A 23,811-nucleotide genomic window follows, 5' to 3' on the forward strand; every position below is an offset into this window, starting at 1 on the left:
CCAAATGCTTTTCAAATGTCGTGAGAGCATACGTCTACCGACTTCCGACAGTGTTTTCTGGACCGCAACCATCACCTTTTTCTTTACTTCTGTTTCTACCTAGCACCCACCAACCTTCGTCTCAACGCTCCCTGCCTCTCCTCTGCCCATCATCCCGCTCTCAGCTGGTTCCACCTATCACCTGCCAGCCTATGCCTCACCCCTCCCTCTCACCGGCTATCTCCCCTCTACACTCTCAGTCCTGATGCAGGGTCTTGACCCAAAACATCGACTATCCCTTTGCCTCAGATGCTGCCTGACTCGCTGAGTTCCTCCAGCAGTTTGTTTTTTGCTCCAGATACCAACATCTGCAGTCTCTGCTGTCTCTCCTCTAAACCTCTTACTTCTCATTTTAAACCCGTGTCCTACGGTCTTAGAACTCCGCCATGAGAAAGCTTCCCAGCATCTACCTTGTACCTCAGCAATGGAACCCTACGGACCACCTCTTGCACTGCCATGGACTTGTATCTGATTGTGGCTTTTTTATTTGCACTAAGGTCTTGTTTTTGCACAGTCTTTTGTTTCTTTCTTGGTTTGGTTTATGGTTTGTTTTATTATTATTGTCACACGTACCGACATACAGTGAAAACCTTGTCTTGCATGCCATCCATACAGGTGAATTCATTACACAGTGCATTGAGGTAGTATAAGGGAAAACAATAACAGAATAAAGTGTTACAGTTACAGAGAAAGTGCAGTGCAGGCAGACAATAAGGTGCGAGGCCATAACGATGTAGATTGTGAGGTCAAGAGTCCATTTTATCATACTCGGAGACCTAGTTCAAGTGTCTTACATCCACTCTTCCAGCTGTAAGTTGGTAAATTGGTTTATTACTGTCACATGTACCGAGGTACAGTGAAAATTTTGTCTTGCATACTGTCCATACAGGTATCATTACAACAGTACATTTAGGTAGTACAAGGGAAAACAATAACAGAATGCAGAATAAAGTGTTACAGTTACAGAGAAAGTGCAGTGCAGGCAGTCGATAAGATGCAAGGCCATAACGAGATAGATCCCGAGGTCAAGAATCCATCTTATTGTACTTGGGAACCGTTCGATATAACAGTGAGATAGAAGCTGTCCTGGAGCCTGGTGGTAGGTGTTTTCTGGCTTTTGCATCTTCTGCCTGATGGGAGGGGGGAGAAGAGAGAATGTCCAGGGTGGGAGGGGTCTTTGATTATGTTGGGTGCTCGTCATAATTTATGTATAATGTATATTCTGTGTGTTGTCTGTACCTACGTGCCTGTGATGCTGCTGTAAGCAAGTTTTTCATTGTACCTGTACCTCACTGTACTTGTGCACATGACAATAAACTTGACTTGACCTTGAATCCACACCCCGCATCATTTTGTACACCTCCATCAGGTACCCCCTCAACCTCCACTGCTCTGAGGGGAACAAACCCGGCCTGTCCAATCTCTCCTCATAACAAATTAAACTTCATTTAAGTCGATGCAATAAATCCATGTTACATTCATCACTTCATACTTCTCAATGTCAACTTCACATCATTTCAGTTCCATGTGGATGTTACAACAGCATTAAATTTAGCCCAAAATAGGCAAGAACATTAACTTCATCCTCAATGGGGAAGTTAATTCTTCAAAGAAAAAGTTGGATCCAGGTCAAGTGATCTGCCAACTAATAAAATAGTCATATGTTTTCATTAAAAATATTACTATTTCCCATGGCATTCTGTAAACTTGTCTGTTGTTGATGAAATAATGCCTTAAACACACATAAAATGAGCAAGCCAGGACAAATTAAATGCCATTATGTGCCAATATTGTGAGGACAGTTCATTAATGTGAGTTGCATGGATTCAATCACATTTCTTGCTGGGGCAGGGCTCTACTGGGGGAAGCATTGCTTTAAAGCACGTCTGAGACAGTCATGTGACCTTCTGGGCATCCCAATGAATGCCAAGTGACGTGGGGTCTACACAATGCAGTGGTGCAGCTAGCTCCAAGTTCCATCAACATAGGTTCAGTCCTGACCTCCAGTGCAGTCTGTGTGGAGTTTGCACGTTCTCCCTGTGACCATGTGGGGTTGCTCCAGATGCTCTGGTTTCCTCCCCCATCCCAATGACGTAGAACATAGAACAGTACAGCTCAGGAACAGGCCCTTCAGCCCATGATGTCTGAGCCGACCATGATGCCAATTTAAACTCCCCATCTGCCTGCCCCTGGTCTATATCCCTCCAATCCCTGCCTGTTCACGTGTCTGTCTAAAGGCCTCTTAAACGTTGCTGTCGTTACTGATGCCACCACTTCCCTTGGAAGCACATTCCAGGCACCTACCAATCTCCGTGTAAAAAAAAAATCTTATAAATCTCTTTTAACCTTTCCCACTTTCACCTTAAAGCTATGCTCTCTCATATTTGATATTCCCATCTTGGGAAAAAGACTCTTTCTACCCTGTCTATGTTTCTCATAATTTTATAAACCTCTATCGGGTCTCCCCTCAGCCTCCGCCGCTCCAGAGAAAACAACCCAAGTTTGTCCAACCTCTCCTGATAGCTCATGCCCTCTAATCCAGGCAGCATCCTGGTGAACCTCTTCTGCACCCTCTCCATCCCTCCTGTAATGGGGCGACCAGAATTGCACACAGGTTTTTTGAATTGTACTCACCTGTTTTTGCTTCACCAGCACAGCCTGACCTGCTGGGCACTTCCTACAACTCTGCCTTTCACAGCTTTTATGTTCCTTTGTGTGTGTGTTTTCTCTCTCTCTCTATCACGCTCTTCTTCTCTCTCACACACTCTTTCTCACTACCCTCAATAACCATCCAACAGCTTATCACCATAGCAACCCCGGCCTCACCCTTTGCCCCATCCATCCCTCCTCCATCCTCTCTTAAAGCCACCTCATTTCTCTCTCTTACCCAGTTCTGATGAAGGGTTTTCAACCTGAAACATAGTGCTTCTCTCTCCACAGATGCTGCCTGACCCGCTGAGTATTCTCCACATTTTCGGACTTTGAAACATTTCTCTCTGTCGCCACATAAGTATTGGTATTAGTATTGGTTTATTATTGTCACTTGTACCGAGGTACAGTGAAAAATTTGTCTTGCCTACCATTCATACAGATCAATTCATGTGCTGGGCTGTGCCCACAACTCTCTGCAGTTTCTTGCGGTCCTGGGCAGAGCAGTTGCCATACCAAGCTGTGATACATCCAGATAGGATGCTCTCTATGGTGCATCGGTAAAAGTTGGTGAGAGTCAAAGGGGACAAACCAAATTCCTTTAGCCTCCTGAGGAAGTAGAGGAGCTGGTGTGCTTTCTTGACCGTGGCATCTACGTAATCTACAAGTGCAACAGGTCCAGAGGAATGGTGGGGACCGGGTGTGTCATTGGGACTGTGTCCGTGCTGTCTGACTCTATGACTCTCTGGCACCAGGTCAAAACCATAACCAGTCTCTTGCAAACATAAAAAGATTCAGACAGCAGTGACTAACCTGGAGACTGTTCCTCAATCCGTGCGTGGAGGTACATGAAGAACAGCAGACCCACGAATCCAAAAAACAGGATAGACAGGAAGACGTGTCTCAGTTTCATGTCTTTAGCCACGTCCTTAGGGTAGCATCGTCTCCTCGGCATCGTGGCACCACATCTTCAGCCTTTCATTCCTCTCTCTGGGTGAGCTCTGGTGATATGGGACACAGTGCTTACTAACCAAACACAGCATGCAAAGCTTTGCAAAGACGTTAAGAAAGAAACAATTAGCATGGGATATCCCACTTGAGTTTCATAACAATTACTTTACCAGTGGTATTGTAGGACATTTGGCAGCTTAGTTAGGCACAGCAAGCTCCCACTATATGATAAGTGGCCAGGTAATTTGTGTCCAAATTGTGTGTTCCTTGAATTGCCTCTTCAATCACCTTCTGTGTTCAGGCAATTCAAATGCCTGTCTAGACACTTAAGTGCTGTCAGCAACTCTGCTTCCACCTCTCTCAGGAGTTTGTACGTTCTCCCCGTGTTTGTGTGGGTTTCCTCCGGGTGCTCCGGTTTCCTCCCACTTTCCAAAGACGTATGGGTTAGGAAGCTGTGGGCATGCTATGTTGGCGCCGGAAGCGTGGCGACACTTGCGGGCTGCCCCCAGAACACTCTACGCAAAAGATGCATTTCACTGTGTGTTTCGATGTACATGTGACTAATAAAGATATCTTATCTTATCCAAGGCACATCTAAAGTTGGGTCAGTACAGTCATTTTGAAAACACAGTGCCCAATGAGATCTCACAAACACCAATTAGGCAGTGACCAGGTAATGGTCAGGATTTTCCAGAGAAATGCCATTAGCTCCACAAGGAACTGCTGACATTTATCTCCATAAGTATCAGGAAACTCAGGACATTTCCCTGAGAAGGTTTCCCCTGTACCATAGTTGGCAGGGCCCTCAACTGTGTCTTCTCCACTTTCTGCTCTCCCTCTCTTCCCACCCAGAACAAGGATTATATTCCCCTGGTCCCCACCTTCCACCCCACCATCATCCTCTGTAATTTCCACCACCTTCAAATAGATGCCACCATCATTATGGAAGTCTAGTCCATCTGCACCTCACCTCACCATGGACAGTTAAATGGCTAGGGAAGGTTCAGAGGGACACGGGCCAAATGCAGGCAAATGGGACTAGCTTAGATAGGTATCTTGGTCAGCATGGATGAGTTGGGCCGAAGGGCCTGTTTCTGTGCTGTATTACTATGACTGTCCTCCCTGATTGGCATTCCGAAGGGACTGTTCACTCTCTGGTTTGCTCTGCCACCTCCACCTCACTCCCCAGCTCATGGCTCTTTCCCAATCAATGGTAGGAGATGTGACATCTTCCCTTCCCACCACACAGGCACACAAACAGTCCTTCCAACTGAAGCAGCAATTCACTTGCGCCTCAATTTAGTGCAGTGCATTTGGTGCTCACAATGTGGCCTCCTCCACACTGGCAAAACCAAAGGCAGACTGAGAGACTGCTCTGCAGATCGCCTCAGATCAGTCTGGTGGAACTGCCGCATTCTCAAACCCTTAATTCTACCTCTTCTGTTGTTGTCACTTCAGTATTTCTTTTTGCACCACCTCAGTTTGCACCATCCATTGTCTTTGCACTCATTGTTGTATTGATCATTACCACGTACACTGTTCACTCTGTGAGCTTCACACGAGTAAGGAATTTTAAGGCACCCTGGTGTATATGACAATAAAGGAACATATGACAATGTCAATATGACGTTGGAGAGGGTTCAGAGAAGATTCACTAGAATGATCCCAGGAATGAGAGGGTTAACACATGAGGAACGTTTGACGGCTCTTGGGCTGTACTCCTTGGAGTTCAGAAGAATGAGGGGGGACCTCATAGAAACATTTCGAATGTTAAAAGGCCTGGACAGAGTAGATGTGGCGAAGTTGTTTCCCGTGGTAGGGGAGTCTAGTACAAGAGGGCACGACTTCAGGATTGAAGGGCGCCCATTTAGAACAGAGATGTGGAGAAATTTCTTCAGCCAGAGAGTGGGGAATCTGTGGAATTTGTTGCCACAGGCGGCTGTGGAGGCAAAGTCATTGGGTGTATTTAAGGCAGAGATTGATAGGTATCTGAGTAGCCAGGGCATCAAAGGTTATGGTAAGAAGGTGGGGGAATGGGGCTAAACGGAGGAATGGATCAGCTCATGATAGAATGGTGGAGTAGACTCGATGGGCCGAATGGCCGACTTCTGCTCCTTTGTCTTATGGTCTAATAAACTAATCTGAATTTGACAAGGGTAAACCTAGATTCTAGTTCCTCGTTCACTTCCTTAAAGGATGGTGGAAGCTCTTTGGACATTTTTAAAGCAGAGGTAGATAGATATTTGATAGGCAAGCAGATGAAAGGTTACCAGAGTTGGCACGAATGCAGACAATCTACCTGCACCAGGTGTCTCCCTGCACTGCACTTTCTCTGTAACTGTAACATTATTTTCCGCATTCTGCTCTTCTTTTGTACTACCTCGATGTACTGATGTACAGAATAACCTGTATGGATGACATGCAAACAAAAGCTTTTCACTGCATTTCGGTACACGTGACAATAATAAACCAATTCTAATCAGATCAGCCACAATCTTACTGTAGTGAGAGACTCTTGTTCCTAATTGCAGGTATGCAGCTAGAGGGTCGTGGATTTATGGAATTCATTGCCACATACAGCTGTGGAGGCCCGATCATTGGGGGTGTTTGAGGAGGAGATCGATAGGTATCTAATTGGTCAAGGTATCAAGGGATATGGGGAAAAGGCCGGGAATTGGGGATAGTGTGCAGAATAGTTTAGCTCATGGTGAGGTAGTAGAGCAGACTCGATGGGCCGAATGGCCTACTTCTGCTCCTTTGTCTGTGATCTTGTGATGTTCAATTAGTTGCAAAGATCGTATTACTGGAAACTGCAACACTGTACAATATCAGTGGTGATGCTTTATTTAAAAGCAGCCAGGAGCTATAATATTACCTGTTACATTAGGAGTTAATTCATTTTCCATTTCAATGGAATAGCTTCAGACACACACAAAGATATGGAGTACTATCAGGTGTCACTTGCGTAATGTACAGAAGGTGCGGTTTTCTCTGTTTCAATACGTGTTTGCAGTGTGATTCATCTAGTCTGCCTGTTTCTTGAACAATGTAAATGCTTTGCAGGCATTTAATCAGTCCGCTAAAGATTTCAGCATGCCTCAACGGGTAAATAGTACGGGTATTGTCTTGAAAATAAACTGCACCTCTTTGTGTAGGTAGTTGGCAGGTTCAAGGCATTGTGAAGACCGTGTTAGGTGGGTCTGTCCTTGTGGTGGGCTCGTCACCTCCCCAGTCCTGACGCAGGATCTCCACCCGAAATGGCGACAATTCCTCTCCTCCCACAGATGCTGCTCGACCCGCAGAGTTCCTCCAGCAGATTGTATCCCCACACACCACGTCCCACCCCCCTCCCCCAGCAGTCCTCCTCAGTGACAAGAGGAACGGTAGCATTGTGGTTATGTTAATAACCTTGGACCTGGAGGTTCACGGAGCTCACAGACGGTCAGTGACAAGGTCTGTTTCGCCAAACTGTCACAATTCATCTTCTTTCAATGGTTTATGGTTTAGTACGTTTTCTTATTATTGTCACATGTACTGAGGTACAGTGAAAAGTTTGGTCTTGCATGCCATCCATGCAGATCATTTCATCACATCAGTGCATTGAGGTAGTACAAGGGAAAACAATAACAGAATGCAGAATAAAGTGATACAGTTACAGAGAAAGTGCAGTGCAGGCAGACAATAAGGTGGAAGGCCCTGACAAGGTAGATTTTGAGGTCAAGAGTCCATCTTATTTTACTAGGGAACAGTTCAAAAGTCTTCTAACAATGGGATAGAAGCTGTCCTTGAGCCTGGTGGTATGTGCTTTCAGGCTTTTATATCTTCTCCCCGATGGGAGGTGGGGGGAGAAGAGAGAATATCCAGGGTGGGTGGGGTCTTTGATTATGTTGGCTGCTTTACCAAGGCAGTGAGAAATGTAGACAGAGTCCACGGAGGGGAGGCTGTCTTCCATGATGTGCTGAGCTGTGTCCACAACTTTCTGCAGTTCCTTGCAGTCATTGACAGAGCAGTTCCCGTACCAAGCTGTGTTGCATCCGGATAGGATGCTTTCTATGGTGCATCGATAAAATTGGTGAGGATGAAAGGGGACATGCTGAATTTCTTTAGCCTCCTGAGGAAGCAGAGGTGCTGGTGAGCTTTCTTGGCCAAGGCATTTACATGGTTGGTCCAGGACAGGCTATTGGTGATGTTCACTCCAGGAACTTGAAGATCCATTTGTGACCTCTTCTCACTGCTACCATCAGGCAGGAGGTACAGAAGCCTGAAGCCCCAGGTTCAGGAACAGCTACTTTCCTGCAACCATCCGGTTCTTGATCCAACCTGCACAACCCTCACCCTATCTCAGCTTCAGAGCACTACAGACCACCTCTCGCACTACTATAGACTTGTCTTCGATTGTGTCTTTGTCTTTTTTCTTCCACTGTTTGGTGTCACTTTTTGTACGATTTATATTCTGTGTGTTGTCTGTACCTACGTGCCTGTGATGCTGCTGCAAGCAAGTGTTTCATGGTACCGGTACCTCACCGTACTTGTGCATATGACAATAAACTCGACTTGGCTTACAAATTGAGTTATTTGCAAGACATTAGAGGCAGGCACAGTAGTGTAGCAGTTAGCGTAATACTATTGCAGCGCCAGAGACCCAGGTTCAACTCCAGCTGCTGTCTGTAAGGAGTTTGTACGTTCTCCCCGTGTCTGCGTGGGTTTCCTCCGGGTGCTCCGGTTTCCTCCCACATTCCAAAGATGTACGGGTTAGGAAGTTGTGGGCATACTATGTTGGCGCTGGAAGCGTGGCGACACTTGAGGGCTGCCCTCAGAACACAACGCAAAAGATGCATTTCACTGTGTGTTTCGATGTACGTGACTAATAAAAGATATGTAGTCCTTTGAACATGCAATGATAGTCTCTCCTGCCCCACATTCTCCTCAGAGATCTCCATGCTCCTCCAATTCCAACACTCCACCATTGGCAGCCGTACCTTCAGCTGTATGGGCTTCGAGCTCTGGAACCCCCACCCCCCACTAAAAAAACTCCCTGCCCCTCCTTCCTCCTTCAAGCTGTTCCTAAACAACTAGCCCTTGGTCAAGATTTGGTCACCTACACTCAGGGGAGATATTGTGGCCGAACATCAGTTTTTTTTGTTTGACGATGTCACCTGAGTGACTTGTGATATGCCGCTTTAAATAAAACATTATATAGAGGTCAACGAGCTGGAAATTTGACTGATTCAATGAGGCAGAATTTTCCAGTGTCCAAAAGCTGAACAAATAACAAGGTGAAAAGCACAGATGGGAATGTAAGCACGTGTTAAAAATACATCCTGGGTAGCTGCTACCATGGGATCTCAAGTATGACTCAACATTAATTGGGCTGGGTAAGACTGTGATGTTAATAAGGGAGGAAAGTTGCACGTTTGTAGCTCCCGGTTATTGGATACATGTTAAATCCTTCTTTAATTTCTTTATAAGGTGGTGCTGCATGAACACATTCAAAGTAGTAAAGGTAAGAGGAGGACCTCTTTCCCTCGAAAAGTTGCAGCACAGTGGTGATGCTGCAGGTAGTGCTGCTATCTCTACTCCATGGGCACAGGTTTGAATCTGACCTCGGGTGCTATCTGTGTGGAGTTTGCACGTCCTCCCTGTGACCGCGTGGGTTTCCTCCGGATGCTCTGGTTTCCTCCCACATTCCAAAACCTTCTGGGTCGTTAGGTTAACCGGCTGCTGTAAATTGCCCCTGGTGTGTAGGTGAGGGGTAGAAGAATTGAAAGGGGTTGATGGGGATGTAGCAGGTTACAGGGACATGAATGGGGTAGTGGGATTGATGGATTGCTCTGAGAGCTGGCATAAACTCAATGGGCCAAATGGACTCCTTCAATGTCATAAGGAAGTATGAAACAACATTGTATAATATAGAAATCGGAATGTGAAGCTGGATCCCACAGCAAGGGATCGAGGTAAAAAGTAGAGGTGGGTTTGTGGATCTGGTAGAGGAATAGAAGGTAAGTTTTTTTTATTGTAATGTATACCGAGGTACAGTGAAAAAACTGTCTTGTATACCGTCCATACAGATCAATTCACTACACAGTGCATCAAGGTAGTACAAAGGAAAACAATAACAGAATGCAAAATAAAGTGTTGCAGTTACAGAGAAAGTGCAGTGTAGGCAGACAATAAGGTGCAAGGTCATAACGAGGTAGATTGTGAGGTCAAGACTCCATCTTATCATACTAGGGGACCGTTCAATAGTCTTATAACAGTGGGATAGGAGCTGTCCTTGAGCCTGGTGGTACGTGCTTTCAAGCTTTTGTATCTTCTGCTCGATGGGAGGGGGGAGAAGAGAGAATGTCCGGGATGGGAGGGGTGTTTGATTATGTTGGCTGCTTTATCGAGGCAGCAAGAAGTGTAGACAGAGTCCATGTTGGGGAGGCTGGCTTCGATGATGTGCTGAGCTGTGTCCACAACTCTCTGCAGTTTCTCGAGGTCACGGCCAGGGCAGTTGCCGTACCAAGCCGTGAGGCATCCAACAGGATGCTTTCTATGGTGCATCAATAAAGCAATAGAAGGACTGAGATGAAATCCTCACGCAAACCAGCCTCTCCTCCATTGATCTGTCTACACTTCCTGCTGCCTCAGGAAAGCAGCCAACATAATCAAGGACCCCTCCCACCCTGGACATTCTCTCTTCTCCCCCCTCCCATCGGGCAGAAGATACAAAAGCCTGAGAACGCGAACCACCAGGCTCAAGGACAGCTTCCAACCTGCTGTTATCAGACTCTTGAACAGACTTCTCATGCACTAAAGATGAACTCTTGATCTCCCAATCTACCTCGTCGTGGCCCTTGCACTTTATTTGTCCACCTGCCCTGCACTTCTTCTATAACTGTCACACTATATTCTGCATTGTTTTCTTTTTACTATCTCGATGAAATGATGTCTGGAATGATCTGTCTGGATGGCACGCAAACAAAAGCTTTTCATTGTATGTCAGTTCACGTGACAATAATAAACTGAATACCGAAAGGCCTGGATAGAGTGGACGTGGAGAGGATGTTTCCATCAGTGGGAGAGGATAGGATCCGAGGGCACAGCCTCAGAATAAAGGGACGTCCTTTTAGAACTGAGATGAGGAGGAATTTCTTTAGCCAGAGAGTGGTGAATCTGTGGAATTCATTGCCACAGATGGCTGTGGAGGCCAAGTCATTGGGTGTATTTAAGGCAGAGATTGATAGGTTCTCGAGTGGTAAGGGGGTTAAGGGTTACAGGAAAAAGGCAGGAGAATGGGGTTGAAAAAAAAATCAGATATGATTGAATGGTGCAGCAGACTCGATGGGCTGAATGGCCTAATTCTGCTCCTATTTCTTATGGATTCATGGACTAAACCAATTTATGATGTTCTAAAGCTGAGTATCCCTCTAGTGTTCAGAAGTTGCATCTCAGTACATGTTACAATAATGAGCCAATACCAGATAAACTGGGTGGAGATTGACATGGACAAGATGGGCTGAATGGCCCGTTACTTCTACATTAACTGTATCCTAGCTAGCTTTTTTTTGTTAAAGAACTCCACTCTCCCCGTCCTATTGACCCACTGTGTCAACACTGTTTTCACCCCATTTCTCTACCCCCTGCCTTGCCCCAGTCACTGGGATTGATGTCACATTTGCAGCCAGTTCTCAGCTGATACAGACAGTCAGCAGTGGATCAAGAGGGGTGCAAATCCACTTGCTGCTATGTTTACCCCTCCACGTGCAGGGTCTAGGTCACTGCTGGTCAGCTGCCCCTCCTACATTGGCTTAATGTCCAGCTAGCTTCAAGGAACACTCGAGTTTATTGTCAACAGGCATATGTACCCAGGGTATAAATGCCATGAAAAAAAAATCAGCCTTTTGCAGCAGCAACACAGTACATTACAAACAGTTATTGTTTGTAATGTACTGTGTTGCTGCTGCAAAAGGCTGATTTTGTTTTCAGATGGGCAGAATGGGCAGGTCTGTGGCAGATGGAGTTCAGCAATAGGAAATAGGAGAGGCAAAATAATTTGGTACAAAAGCACAATAATGCTGATGGAATCATAAAATGGAAAATAAAACTTCTGAAAATACTCCCAGAGGGAGATAAATTCTGAAAAACTATTTATCAGAACTAAATGGTGAATGTAAAGGAACAGGGAGAGCGAAGGGTTGATAGTGACAGATCCTTGAAGGTGGGAGTGCAGGCGAGAAGACCGTTGTGGTAGCTGTGTGATCACTACATTATTAGAGGAGGTCCTTCATATTCTATACATCTCAATTAAATCATCCCAGTCTGCTGTCTTCCAAAGAAAATAACCCCAACCCAACCAATCTCCCATCACGAGTGAAATTCTCCAGACAACATTCATATAACTTTCCTCCAAGGCTTTCACATCAATCCTTATGAGTAATGATTGCATAGAGCTGGCTTATGTTCCATAGAAAAATGAGAGTTGCTCTCACTAAAATAAGATTCTGAGAGGGCTTCACAGGCTTAAGGCTGAGATGCTGGTTTCCTTATGCTCAGTGGATCCATTTCATTTAAGAGGGAGACAGGCAGGAATTCCTTCTCTCAGGGGCTGGTGAATCCTTGGAAATCTCTCCTCCGGAGGGCTGTGGAGGGTCAGCCACCAAATACATTCAAGGAGGAGATCAGTAGAGGTTTGGACTCGTAAGGGAACGTAGGATGAAGAAATATATGTGGGAGTTGAAGAGGAGGAGGAGATAGGAGAGCCAAGGCTAGACATTTGTCCCTGGTTGGATGTGTTAATCATGCAATAAGATAAGATTTCTTTACTAGTCACATGTATATTGAAACACACAGTGAAATACATCTTTTTACGTAGTGTTCTGGGGACAGCCCACAAGTGTCACCACGCTTCCGGCGCCAACATAGCATGCCCACAACTTCCTAACTTGTACGTCTTTGGAACGTGGGAGGAAACCGCAGCACCCGGAGGAAACCCACGCAGACACACGGGGAGAACGTACAAACTCCTTACAGACAGCAGCGGGAATTGAACCCGGGTCACTGGCGCTGTAATAGCGTTACGCTAACTGCTACACCACCGTGCCTGCCCTGCCTCCACCGCCCCAGAGAAAACAACCCAAGTTTATCCAATCTCCTTCTGTTCATTAATATCATGAAAGATGTTTTACAAATTCTAATCTTTATTCTTTTTATTTTTCCACTTTGAGCCATCTTTATATCCACTTGAAACCTTATACTCAGTGGGGGCCCCAAGCTTTCATACACACTTCTGTATCCCAGAACACTCTGCATTTCACTGTGTGTTTCGATGTACACATGTGACTAATAAAGATCTTAGCTTAAAAAAATCTTGCCAAAACCTCTGGGAACCTCAACTGAAGGATACTTCTGGGTTTGGCGACCTTGAATTATAAGGAGAGGTTGGATAGGCTGGGAATATTTTCCCTGGATTGTAGGAGGCTGAGGGGTGACCTTATAGAGGTTTATAAAATCATGAGGGGATGGTCACAATCTTTTTCCACTGTAGGGGAGGCTAAAACTGGAGGCACAGGTCTGTCAGAGGGGAAAGATGTAAAGGAGGCCTGAGGAGAAAGTTTTCCCCACACAGAGGGTGGTGGGTATATGGAACGAGCCACCAGAGGAAGTGGTAGAGGCAGGAACTGTTACGATGCTTAAAAGATATTTGCACAGGTTCACAGATAAGAAAGATTTACAGGGATATGGACCAAACACAGGCAAATGGGACCAGCTCCAGAAGGCACCTTTGTTGGCATGGATGAGATGGGCCGAAGGGCCTGACTCCGTGCTGTATGACTCTATAAAGCTCTCTGCCCTCCCTGCTTTAAGCCTTGCTTCATCTATCATCAAGGATCCCCACCATCTGGGCCGTGCCATCTTCTCACAGCTACTATCAGGCAGGAGGTACAGAAGCCTGAGGTCCCACACCACCAGGTTGAGGAACAGCTGCTTCCCTACAACCATCAGGTTCTTGAACCGACCTGCACAACCTTCACCCTACCTCAGCAACGGAACACTATGGACCACCTCTTGCACTGCCACTGACTTGTCTCTGATTGTGTCTTTTATTTTTGCACTAATATCTTGTTTTGCACACAGTCTTTTTTTTTCCCTTCACTATCTTATATAATTGATGTATAATTATGCTGTGTGTTGTCTGTACCTACGTGCCTGTGATGCTGCTGTAAGATAGCTTCCCATTGTACCTGTACCTCATTGTACTTGTGCACATGAAGAATAAACTCGACTTGACTTCACGGCAATTTTCAATTGGGGAGCAGCTGCTCATCTGTCCTTTTCTTTATCTCAAGAATGAAAGAGTGGCACAAACATACACCAGATAGAGCTGCTGACTCACAGCTCCACGACCTGGGTTCAATCCTGATTTACAGTGCTCTCAGCGGGGAGTTGACACATTCTCCCTGTGACCGCGTGGGTTTCCCCCCCCCCAGGGTGCTGGTGTGTTAATTGGCCACTGTAGATTAACCCTTAGTGCGGGTGAGCAGCTGTGGAGGAGTGAATGGGAATGTGGGAAGGAGTAGATTACAGGAAAAATAAGTGGGGAATGGATTGATGAGCATGCTCTGGGATTCGATGGCTGAATGGACTCTTTCCAGGTGGTATGGAAATATGAGAATAAATTCTCTGTACAGATAAAAAAAAGCAAAGAAACAGGCCATTCAGACGTCAGCGGAGGCTGAGGGGTGATCTGTTGGAGGTGTATAAAATTAGGAGGGGAATAGATAGGGTGGACAAGCAATATCTTTTTCCCACGATTGAGCGATCCAATACCAGAGGGCATGCATTTAAGGTGAGAGGGGGTAGGTTCAGAAGAGACATGAGGGGTAAGTTTTTTTACTCAGAGAGTGATGGATGCCTGGAATGCATTGCCTGATAGGGGGTGGCTTTTAGGAGGGGCTTGGATGAGTACATGAATGAGCGGAAAATGGAGGGATAGGGGCATTCTGTAGCTAAAAGGGATTAGCTATATCAGCATAACATTGTGGGCCAAAGGGCTTGTTCTGTGCTGTACTGTTCTATATTCTAGCCCATCTGGTTTGTGCACCACTTAAGCCCTCTCCCATTTATCTCACCATATCCCTCTGTCCCCTGTGTGTTTCTCTAGTTTCCCCTTGAACCAATCTCTGATGTTCACCTCGACACCTCCCTGTGGCTTCACATTCTCGCCACTTCCCAGGTAGTTTTTCCCAAATTCCTGCCCGGATTTATCAGAGACCATCTTATGTTGTTGAGCCCTAGGTTTTATCTCTCCCAGCAAGCCAGAACACCATCTTCAACTCAAGCTCACAATATCTTTTATAAAAGTTAGACCTCTACGGGGCCAGTTACCACATGCCTGGAAACAACCCCTTCAGCTAAAAACTAAGCAAATTAATTAACTTTATGACCCTTAAATCCTTCAGTGATTTTATTGCTGAAACCAGTTACCAACCAAGTCATCAGGAATTATTAATTTCTCTCAAAACAGTTCAGATTATTTCAAATCAGCCTCCGGATTAGTATAAAACCCTCTTGGTACAGATACATGTTGTACAGCGAGAGATAACAATCTAAGGATTAAGCCAGCCTGGCTTGTATATTCTAGTTTAGAAGAATGAGAGGTGACCTCATTGAAACTCAAATTTCTTCTGGCGTTCGACAGGCTGGATGTAGGGAGGAAGTTTCACTTGGCCAGGGTCACTAGAACCAGGGGTCACGTCAAAAAATAAGGTCAGTCGGTCATTCAGGGCTGAGATGAGGAGGAATTTCTTGCCCAGAGGGTGGTGAATCTTTGGATCCTCTTCCCAAGAGGGTGGTGGAAGCTCAGTCACTGCGTTTATTCAAGGCATATAGCTCAATCGATTTTTTGATATTAAGGGAATCAAGGAAAGTGATGCTGAGGTAAAAGATCAGCGATGATCCTATTGAATGGTGGAACAGACATGAGGGGATGAATGGCCTACTCCTCCCTCTGTTTCTTATTTCCTCAAGCCACAAACACCAAAAAAGTTGAAATGACACTGCTCCCTGAGAGTGTGTTACCCAAGAAAATAGAACAGTACAGCACAGGAGCAGGCCCTTTGGCCCACAACGTCTGTGTTGAACACGGTCAAATTAAACTAAATCTCTTCTGCTTGCACATGATCCATATTCATGTGTCTATCTAAAAGCCTCTTAAAAACCACTATCCTTGGCAGCCTATTCCAGGCACCCACCACTCTCTGTGTAAACAAAAACTTGCCCCACACATCTCCTTTAAACTTTCCCCCCTCACCTTAAATACATGTCCTCTAGCATTGGACATTTCTACCCTGGGAGAAAGATTCTGACTGTCTACCCTGTCTATGCCTCTCATAATCTTATAAACCTCTATCATGTCTTCCCTCAGCCTCCGATGCTCCAGAGAAAACAACCCAAGTTTGTCCAATTTCTCCTTATAAGTTCCTACCCTCCAACCCAGGCAGCATCCTGGTGAACCTCTTCTGCACCCTCACCAAAGCCTCCACACCCTTCCTGTAATGGGGGGACCAGAACTGCGCACAATACTCCAAGTACCATTCTCTGTGTAAAAAACTTATCCCACACATAAAGTTGGGAAATCATGTTGCAGCTGTACAAAACTTTTCGGCTAGGCCTCAACTGGAGTACAGTGTGCGGTTCTTGTCACCGGACTATAGGAAGGATGTGAAGGCTTTGGAGAGGGTGCAGAAGAGGTTCACCAGGATGTTGCCTGGATTAGAGAGTATTAACTAGGAGAGTTTGGACAAACTTGGATTGTCTTCTCTGCAGCGTTGGAGGCTGAGGGGAGATTGATGTATATAAGACAGGTAGACAGTCAGAACCTTTTTTCCAGGGTAGAAGTGTCGAGTACTCGAGGGAATACCTTGAAGGTGAGAGGGGGAAAGTTTAAAGAAGATCTTGGGGCATCTTGGTTGGCATGGACCAGTTGGGCCGAAGGGCCTGTATCTGTGGTGTATAACTCTATGAGATGTATGGGGCAAGTGTCCCCCCCTCCCACAAAGAGCGGTGGGTGCCTGGAACGTGCTGCCCAGGGCGGTGGTGGAAGCAGATACGATAGTGGTGTTTAAGAGGTGTTTAGACAGACCCATGAACAGGGAGAGAACAAGTGGTATGGATCACGTGCAGGCAGATGGGATTAGTTTAAATTGGCTTCATGGTGGGCACAGACTTTGTGGGCTGAAGGGCCTGTTCCCGTGCTGTACTGTGTTCTACATCTAACTCCTTTAACCTTTCCCCTTCTCACCTTAAAGCTATGGGAGGGAAAGGCTTGACCTTTCTCAGAATCATAGAACAGTACAGCACAATACAGGCCCTTCAGCACACAATGTTGTGCCGACCTTTAAACCTTGTCTAAGACTATCTAACCCCTTCCTCCCACATATCCCTCTATTTTAAATTCCTCCATGTGCTTATCTAGCAACCTGTTGAATTTGACCAATGTACCTGCCTCCACCACCGCCCCAGGCAGCGCATTCCATGCCCCAACCACTCTCTGGGTAAAAAAACCTTCCTCTGATATCTCCCTTGAACTTCCCACCCATTACTTTAAAGCCATGCCCTCTTGAATTGAGCATTGGTGCCCTGGGAAAGGGGTGCTGGCTGTCTACTCTATCTATTCCTCTTAATATTTTGTACACCTCTATCATGTCTCCTCTCATCCTCTTCCTCTCCAAAGAGAGAAGCCCTAGCTCCCTTAGTCTCTCCTCATAATGCATACTCTCTAAACCAGGCAGCATCCTGGTAAATCTCCTCTGCACCCTTTCCAATGCTTCCACATCCTTCCTATAATGAGGCGACCAGAGCTGGACACAGTACTCTAAGTGTGGTCTGTTGGGAGGCAGCTCCTGACTGATGGGAAGCAACATGTCGACAAGGTCAAGAGCACCTGAGGCATAGCAAGCAAGGTCATACCACCGTTCAGCTATACTGACCCTCAGCAACTCGAGGAAGATGATGTGCTGGCAATCACTCCGTCCACAGGGTCAGGCTGAAAAAAAAATCACTCACGCAGTCACCTTCCCCCTCCCCAGCTCATCTTGTGTTGATGCTTTATTGTAGACCCCCCATCCCCTCTACCCTGGGAACTATCATAGAGTGACCCAGCACAGAAACAGGCCCTTCAGCCCACCTAGTGTCTGCTGACCATCAACCATCCACAATAAACCTGTTTTTTATTCTCCCCACATTCCCATCAACTCCCTCCAGATTCTACCCCTCACCCACACACCGGGGCCAATTTACAGTGGCCAATTAACCCACAAACCCGCACATATTCGGGATGTGGGAAGAAATTGGAGCCCCCGGGGGGAAACCCACGCGGTCACAGAGAGAACGTGCAAACTCCACACAGACAGCACCGAAGGTCAGGATGGAACCTGGGTCTCTGGAGCTGTGAGGCAGTGGCTCCACCAGCTAGAACTAGTTGGAAGAGCTAGTCTGTTATCTCTCCGCGTGATGTGCATTGACGGAGGGGGAGGAGGGGTGGAGAGGGAGGGAGGGAGGGCAGGGAAGAGGGAGGGAAGGGAAGAGGGAGGGAGGGAGGGAGGGAAGGGAAGGGAAGAGGGATGGGGTAGGGGAGGGAGGGAAAGGAAAGGGGGAGGGGAAGAGGGAGGGAAGGGGAAGAGGGGGGAAGAGGGAGGGGGTAGGGGGAGGCAAGAGGGAGGGGGAGGCAAGAGGGAGGGAGGGAAGAGGGAGGGGGTAGGGGAGGGAGGGAAAGGAAAGGGGGAGGGGAAGGGGGGGGAAGGGGAAGAGGGGGAAGAGGGGGGAAGAGGGAGGGGGTAGGGGGAGGCAAGAGGTGGGGGTAGCGGGAGGGGGAGGCAAGAGGGAGGGAGGGAAGAGGGAGGGAGGGAAGAGGGAGGGAGGGAAGAGGGAGGGAGGGAAGGAGGGAGGGAAGAGGGAGGGAGGGAAGAGGGAGGGAGGGAAGAGGGAGGGAGGGAAGAGGGAGGGAGGGAAGAGGGAGGGAGGGAGGAGGGAGGTAGGGGATGGAAGAGGGGGATAGGGGGAGGGGTAGGCGAGGGGAAGGAGGAAGGGAAGAGGGAGGTAGGGAGGGAAGAGGGAGGTAGGGAAGCAGCGGTGTGGGGGAGGGGGTGAAAGAGGGAAAGGTGAGAGACCCCGGCGCAGAAACCCCTGGTAACCGGTACCTCGCTGCACAACACCGAGGCCTCCGCTCTCTCACTGGGTCAGAGTGACCGAGCTCCTCGGCCACATCCCGGCACCGAGAGCTCGCCACACATCCCACAGGCTTTTGTGTTCAATCTCCAGCTCGGGGCGGAGAGTCGGTGAAACAAGACAAGCTGCTTTGTTTTAAAAAACTGATTGCAAACACTCACCAGATCAGGAGCTTTCAGGCGCAGGCTCCACAGATGTGACCGGAGTGAACTTACTTCTCTTCGCAATAAATGATGGTCAAAAATATCCTCCCACTTCTGGCTCTTCCCTCCTGTCACTTCCTTTATTGAGGAGTTGACAGACGGAGAGGGAAGGTGTCGCCTGTCATGGGCGAGCGGTCTGAGAGCAGCTTGTTGCTCGGGCAGCGGGCAGGTCCCGGTCCCGGTCCCGGACCCGGACCCGGCGTCTGGCTCAGCCCCGTCGGCGCCTTTGGCCGCTCCCGTCTGCAGCCTCGCTCGATCCCCCAGGACACGATCCCGTCCAGTCACGGGAGGGAGGGAGGGAGGAGAGGCTGGGATCGGCCGCACAGCCGCTCCTGATATCCACGGGCTTTGTTCCGGGAGAGGGAGGGAGGGACGGATAGAGAATACGGAATGAGGTGGAGGGATTGGGAGAGAGGGGGTGGGGGTGCAAGTAGGGGGAGGGGAGGAGGAGGTGGGAGGGAGAGGGGGTAGAGGGAGAGGGGAGGGGGCAGGAGTGGGCGGAGGGACGAGGAGGGGGAGGGCAGGTGGTGGGGAGAGGGGGTGGTGGAGAGGGAGGAGGGAGAGGGGAGGGGGAGGGGGGACGGAGGGGGGAGGGAGAGGGGGAGGGAGGGGGAGAGTGAGGGACAGAAGGGGGTGGAGGTTGAGGGGAATGAAACATTACAATGGCAGGAGGCAACAAAGCAGGGGATAAAGCTTCAACAAAAACGGGATTAACAGGCTGGATTAAGGCAACATCAACTCTCTTGAGTGACCCAAATTTTTAAAAAAATATGACAATTGCTATCCCGTTGGAAATGGTTTTAAGAAATGATCCAATTTTGACATGTCAAACACAGGGTTAATGAGCCACCCCCAATTGATACACAGTTTAAGGTTGATATTATATTTGGCACAAAGCTACAGTACATAATTGGAAAACCAAATAATTTGCCAACTTTCGCAAAAGACTTGCATTTCTGTAGCGCCTTTCACCACCTCTAGATGCAGCTGCTTTTTTATTTTGGAACTCTCTCCCAGGGTAGAAATGTCAAATACTACAGGTCACAGCTTTAAAGTGAGAGGGGGAAGTTTTTTTACACAGGGAGTGGTGGGTTCCTGGAACGGGCTGCCAGGGGAGCTGGTAGCGGCAGATACAATAGGCATTTAGGCAGACACATGAACATGAAAGGAATGGAGGGATATGGACCACGTGCAGATGGGATTGGTTTCATCTGGCATCACGGTAGGCACAGGCATGGTGGGCCGAAGGGCCTGTTCCCATGCTGAACTGTTCTACTAACTTGCTGAGAGGGAGAGGTAGAGAGAAGAGAAGGAGAATACGTTTGAGAGGGTGGAAAGCGAAGTTGTCATGCTAAATTAGAGAGAGAAAAGAAACAAAATAAAACAGAAAGCTACAGCCATATCTGCCTTACCAAAAATTATTAAACTCAGTCTTAAGTCTCAAGGGCCACATCAGAGGATGAGGTGCTGTTCCTCGAGCTTATGTTGGAACAATGTAGGAGGTCAAAAACAGAGTGGATGGAGAATAAAGGTGAGAGATGACATCCTTTGTCATTTTTTCAAAGTGAAAGTTGAACTGTCACATGCACAAGTACAGGAATGCACAGGTGCAATACAAACTTGCAGCAGCATCACAGGCACGTAGCATCAGATAAGCAACATTCACAAGAAAAACAAACATAAGATCAATTTTTACAAGAAAGAACACAATTAGAACAAAAAAAACAAGTCCCTTTTAGTGCAAAGTGATCAAAGTGCTCATAGTGTTGCTGAACTCTAGTGATTAGGGTTGTGCCGGTTGGTTCAAGAACCGAATGGCTGAAGGGAAGTAGCTGTTCTTGAACCTGGTGGTGTGGGACTTCAGGCTTCTGTACCTCCTGCCTGATGGTAGCTGCGAGAAGAAGGCATGGCCTGGATGGTGAGGATCTTTGATGATGGATGTTGTCTTCTTGAGGCAACACCTCCCATAGATACTACCGATGGTGGGGAGGGATGTGCCCGTGATGTATTGGGCTGAGTCCACTACTCTCTGCAGCTTCTTGCATTCCTGTGCATTCGAATTGCCATCCCAGACCGTGATGCAACAAGTCTGGATACTTTCAGCAGTATATCTGCAGAAGTTTGCTCACCTTCAATGGGATTCTACCACCAGGCATGTCTCCCCTCCTATCCTCTCCCTTGTCTACTGTTCCATCTCCACTAACCACTCCACTTCTCACGGCACTTTCCCATACAACACCAGGAGGTGCAATACCTGCCCGTCTACCTCTCCCCACCACCCAGGGACATAAACACTCCTTCCAGGTGAAGCAGCAATTCACTAGCACCACTTCCAATCCAGTCTGCTGGATTCGGTGTTCACAATGTGGTCTCCTCCACACTGGAGAAACCAAACGCAGAAGGTGTCAACATCTCAGAGGATTCGTCCTGGGCCCAACCCATTGATGCAATCACAAAGAAGGCACAGCAGTGGCTCTACTTCATTAGGAGCTTGAGATTTGGTACGTCACCAAAAACTCTTTCAAATTTCTGTAGATGTACGGTGGAGAGCATTCTGACTGGTTGCATCACCATCTGGTACGGAGGCTCCAATGCACAGGATCACAAGAGGCTGCAGAGGGTTGTAGACTCAACCAGCTCCATCACGGACACAACCCTCCCCACCATTGAGGACATCTTCAAGAGGCGGTGCCTCAAGAGGGCGGCATCTATCATTAAGGACCCTCACCATCTGGGACAAGCCCCCTTCTTGTTACTACCATCGGGGAGGAGGTACAGGAGCCTGAAGACCCACACTCAATGATTGAGGAACAGCTTCTTCCCCTCCGCCATCAGATTTCCGAACGATCCATGAACCCATGAACACTACCTCGTTATTCTTTATTTTTGCACTATTTATTTATTTTTGTAATTTATAGATTTTATGTCTTTGCACTGTACTGCTGCTGCCAAACAACACATTTCACATCATATGTCAGTGATAATAAATCTAGTTCTGATTCTGACTGCACTTGCAGAATACCTCTGCTTGGTCCAAAGAATTACCCCGTCATCTGCCACTTTTATTCCCAGCCTCAGTCCCACTCTGACCGCTCCATTTTTTAGCCTCCCCTATTAGAGTCGTAGTGTCACAATGTAAGAAACAGGCCCTTCTGCCCATCATGTCCATGCCAACCATCAAATACCCTTCGAAGCTAATCCCACTTACCATTAGTTGGTCTGTAGTATCCTATGCGTTGGCGTTTCAAGTGCTCATCTAGGTACTTTAAGAACATCTGCTGCCACCATCTTCTCTAGGGCAGGCACGGTAGTGTAGCAGTTAGTGTAACGCTTTACAGCGCCAGTGACCCGGGTTCAAATCCAGCCGCTGTCTGTAAGGAGTTTGTACGTTCTCCCCGTGTCTGCGCGGGTTTCCTCCGGGTGCACCGGTTTCCTCCCACATTCCAAAGATGTACGGGTTAGAAAGTTGTGGGCATGCTATGTTAGCGCCGGAAGTGTGGTGACACTTGCGGGCTGCCCCCAGAACACTCTACGCAAAAAGATACATTTCACGGTGTGTTTCGATGTACATGTGACTAATAAAGATATCTCATCTCTTAGTGTGTTCCAGATTGCAACCAACCTCTGACTGAAAAATATTTTTCCTCAGATCACTTCTAACCATCTTATTTCTCACCTTAATCCTATGTCCTCTGGTTTTAGACACCCTTTGTTTTTCTCACTATCCAACTCATCTCTGCTCCTCATTCCAAAGGTGCCCATTGTAAGCCCCAGGAACAGCACCTTGCCTTCTATCTGGGCACGTTGTTGTTCTCAGGATTCCCTACGATCAGAAGAGTTCTCCCTGCATCCAATGTATCAATACCATTCATCATTTAAAGACCTCTATTCAGTCGCCTCTCAGCTTCTATTCTCAAGGAGAAAAGGACGCAGTCCGTTCATCCTTTCTTGACATGTACACCTCATTCTTCAGGTAAATCACCTCTGCACTCTCCCCAGTACCTTCATGTCCTTTTCACGATCTGGCAACCAGAACTGTACCCAGTCCTCCAAGTCTGGTCTGACCAAGATTCAATACAAGCAGTAACTCCCCTACTTTTCAATTCTATCCCTCCGGAAATAATCTGAAGTATCTGACTTGCTTCTGTGACCTTGCCAAACTAGAGTCATAGAGTCATAGAGTAATACAGCATGGAAACAGCCTTTCGAAGCAACTCATCCAAGATTCCTATGTAAGCTAGTCCCATTTGCCTACATTTGGCCCATATCCCTCTAAACCCTTCCTGTTGCTAGACTGAGGGATGACCTCAATGCTGTGTAATGAATTGACCTGTACAATCTGTTTGTAAGACAAGCTTTTCACTGTACCTCAGTACAAGTGACAATAATAAACCAATACCAATACCTGATAGAGGTGTATAAGATCATGAGGGGCATAGACAGGGTGAAAGCACAGAGTCTTTTCCCCAGGGAGAGGGTGCTAAATACAAGAGGGCATAGGTTTAAGATCAGAGGTGAGAGATTTGAAAGGGACATCAGGGGCAGCTTCTTCATGCAAAGGGTGGTGCGTATTTGGAATGAGCTGCCAGAAATAGTGGTTGAGGCGGGCACATTAGCAACATTTAAAAGCCATCTGGATAAGTCCATGGATAGGAGAGGTTTCGAGGGCCATGGGCCAAACACGGGCAGATGGGACCAGCTCGCTGGGCAACACAGTCAGCATGGACGAGTTGGGCCGAAGGGCTTGTTTCCGTGCTGT

General features: G+C 47.3%; 2 protein-coding genes across 4 annotated transcripts in view; both read right to left on the reverse strand.

The window, feature by feature from the left end:
- LOC127574557 (aquaporin-4-like) overlaps positions 1-3,536 on the reverse strand; it is a 101,152-nt gene extending 97,616 nt beyond the window's left edge. Inside the window, exon 1 of the mRNA XM_052023652.1 lies at positions 3,502-3,536. The gene's annotated coding sequence lies outside the window, so the exon portion shown is untranslated. The remainder of the gene's footprint in view (positions 1-3,501) is intronic.
- The window catches only part of LOC127574555 (carbohydrate sulfotransferase 9-like), a 72,407-nt gene extending 53,004 nt beyond the window's left edge, over positions 1-19,403 (reverse strand). The window contains exons 1-2 of one of the 3 annotated variants that reach the window (XM_052023647.1): positions 17,613-17,663; positions 3,502-3,689 (exon numbers count right to left, since the gene is read on the reverse strand). In XM_052023647.1, the coding sequence (XP_051879607.1) occupies positions 3,502-3,643 (142 nt within the window). In that variant the 5' untranslated portion in view covers positions 3,644-3,689; positions 17,613-17,663. Of the gene's footprint in view, positions 1-3,501; positions 3,690-5,938; positions 5,996-17,612; positions 17,664-19,010 lie in introns of those variants that run through there. The other 2 variants (XM_052023645.1, XM_052023644.1) reach the window with 2 other exon arrangements.
- Positions 19,404-23,811: the final 4,408 nt, after the last annotated feature.

Source organism: Pristis pectinata, chromosome 9 (genome assembly GCF_009764475.1).
Source record: "Pristis pectinata isolate sPriPec2 chromosome 9, sPriPec2.1.pri, whole genome shotgun sequence".
Taxonomy (NCBI): Eukaryota; Metazoa; Chordata; class Chondrichthyes; order Rhinopristiformes; family Pristidae; genus Pristis; species Pristis pectinata.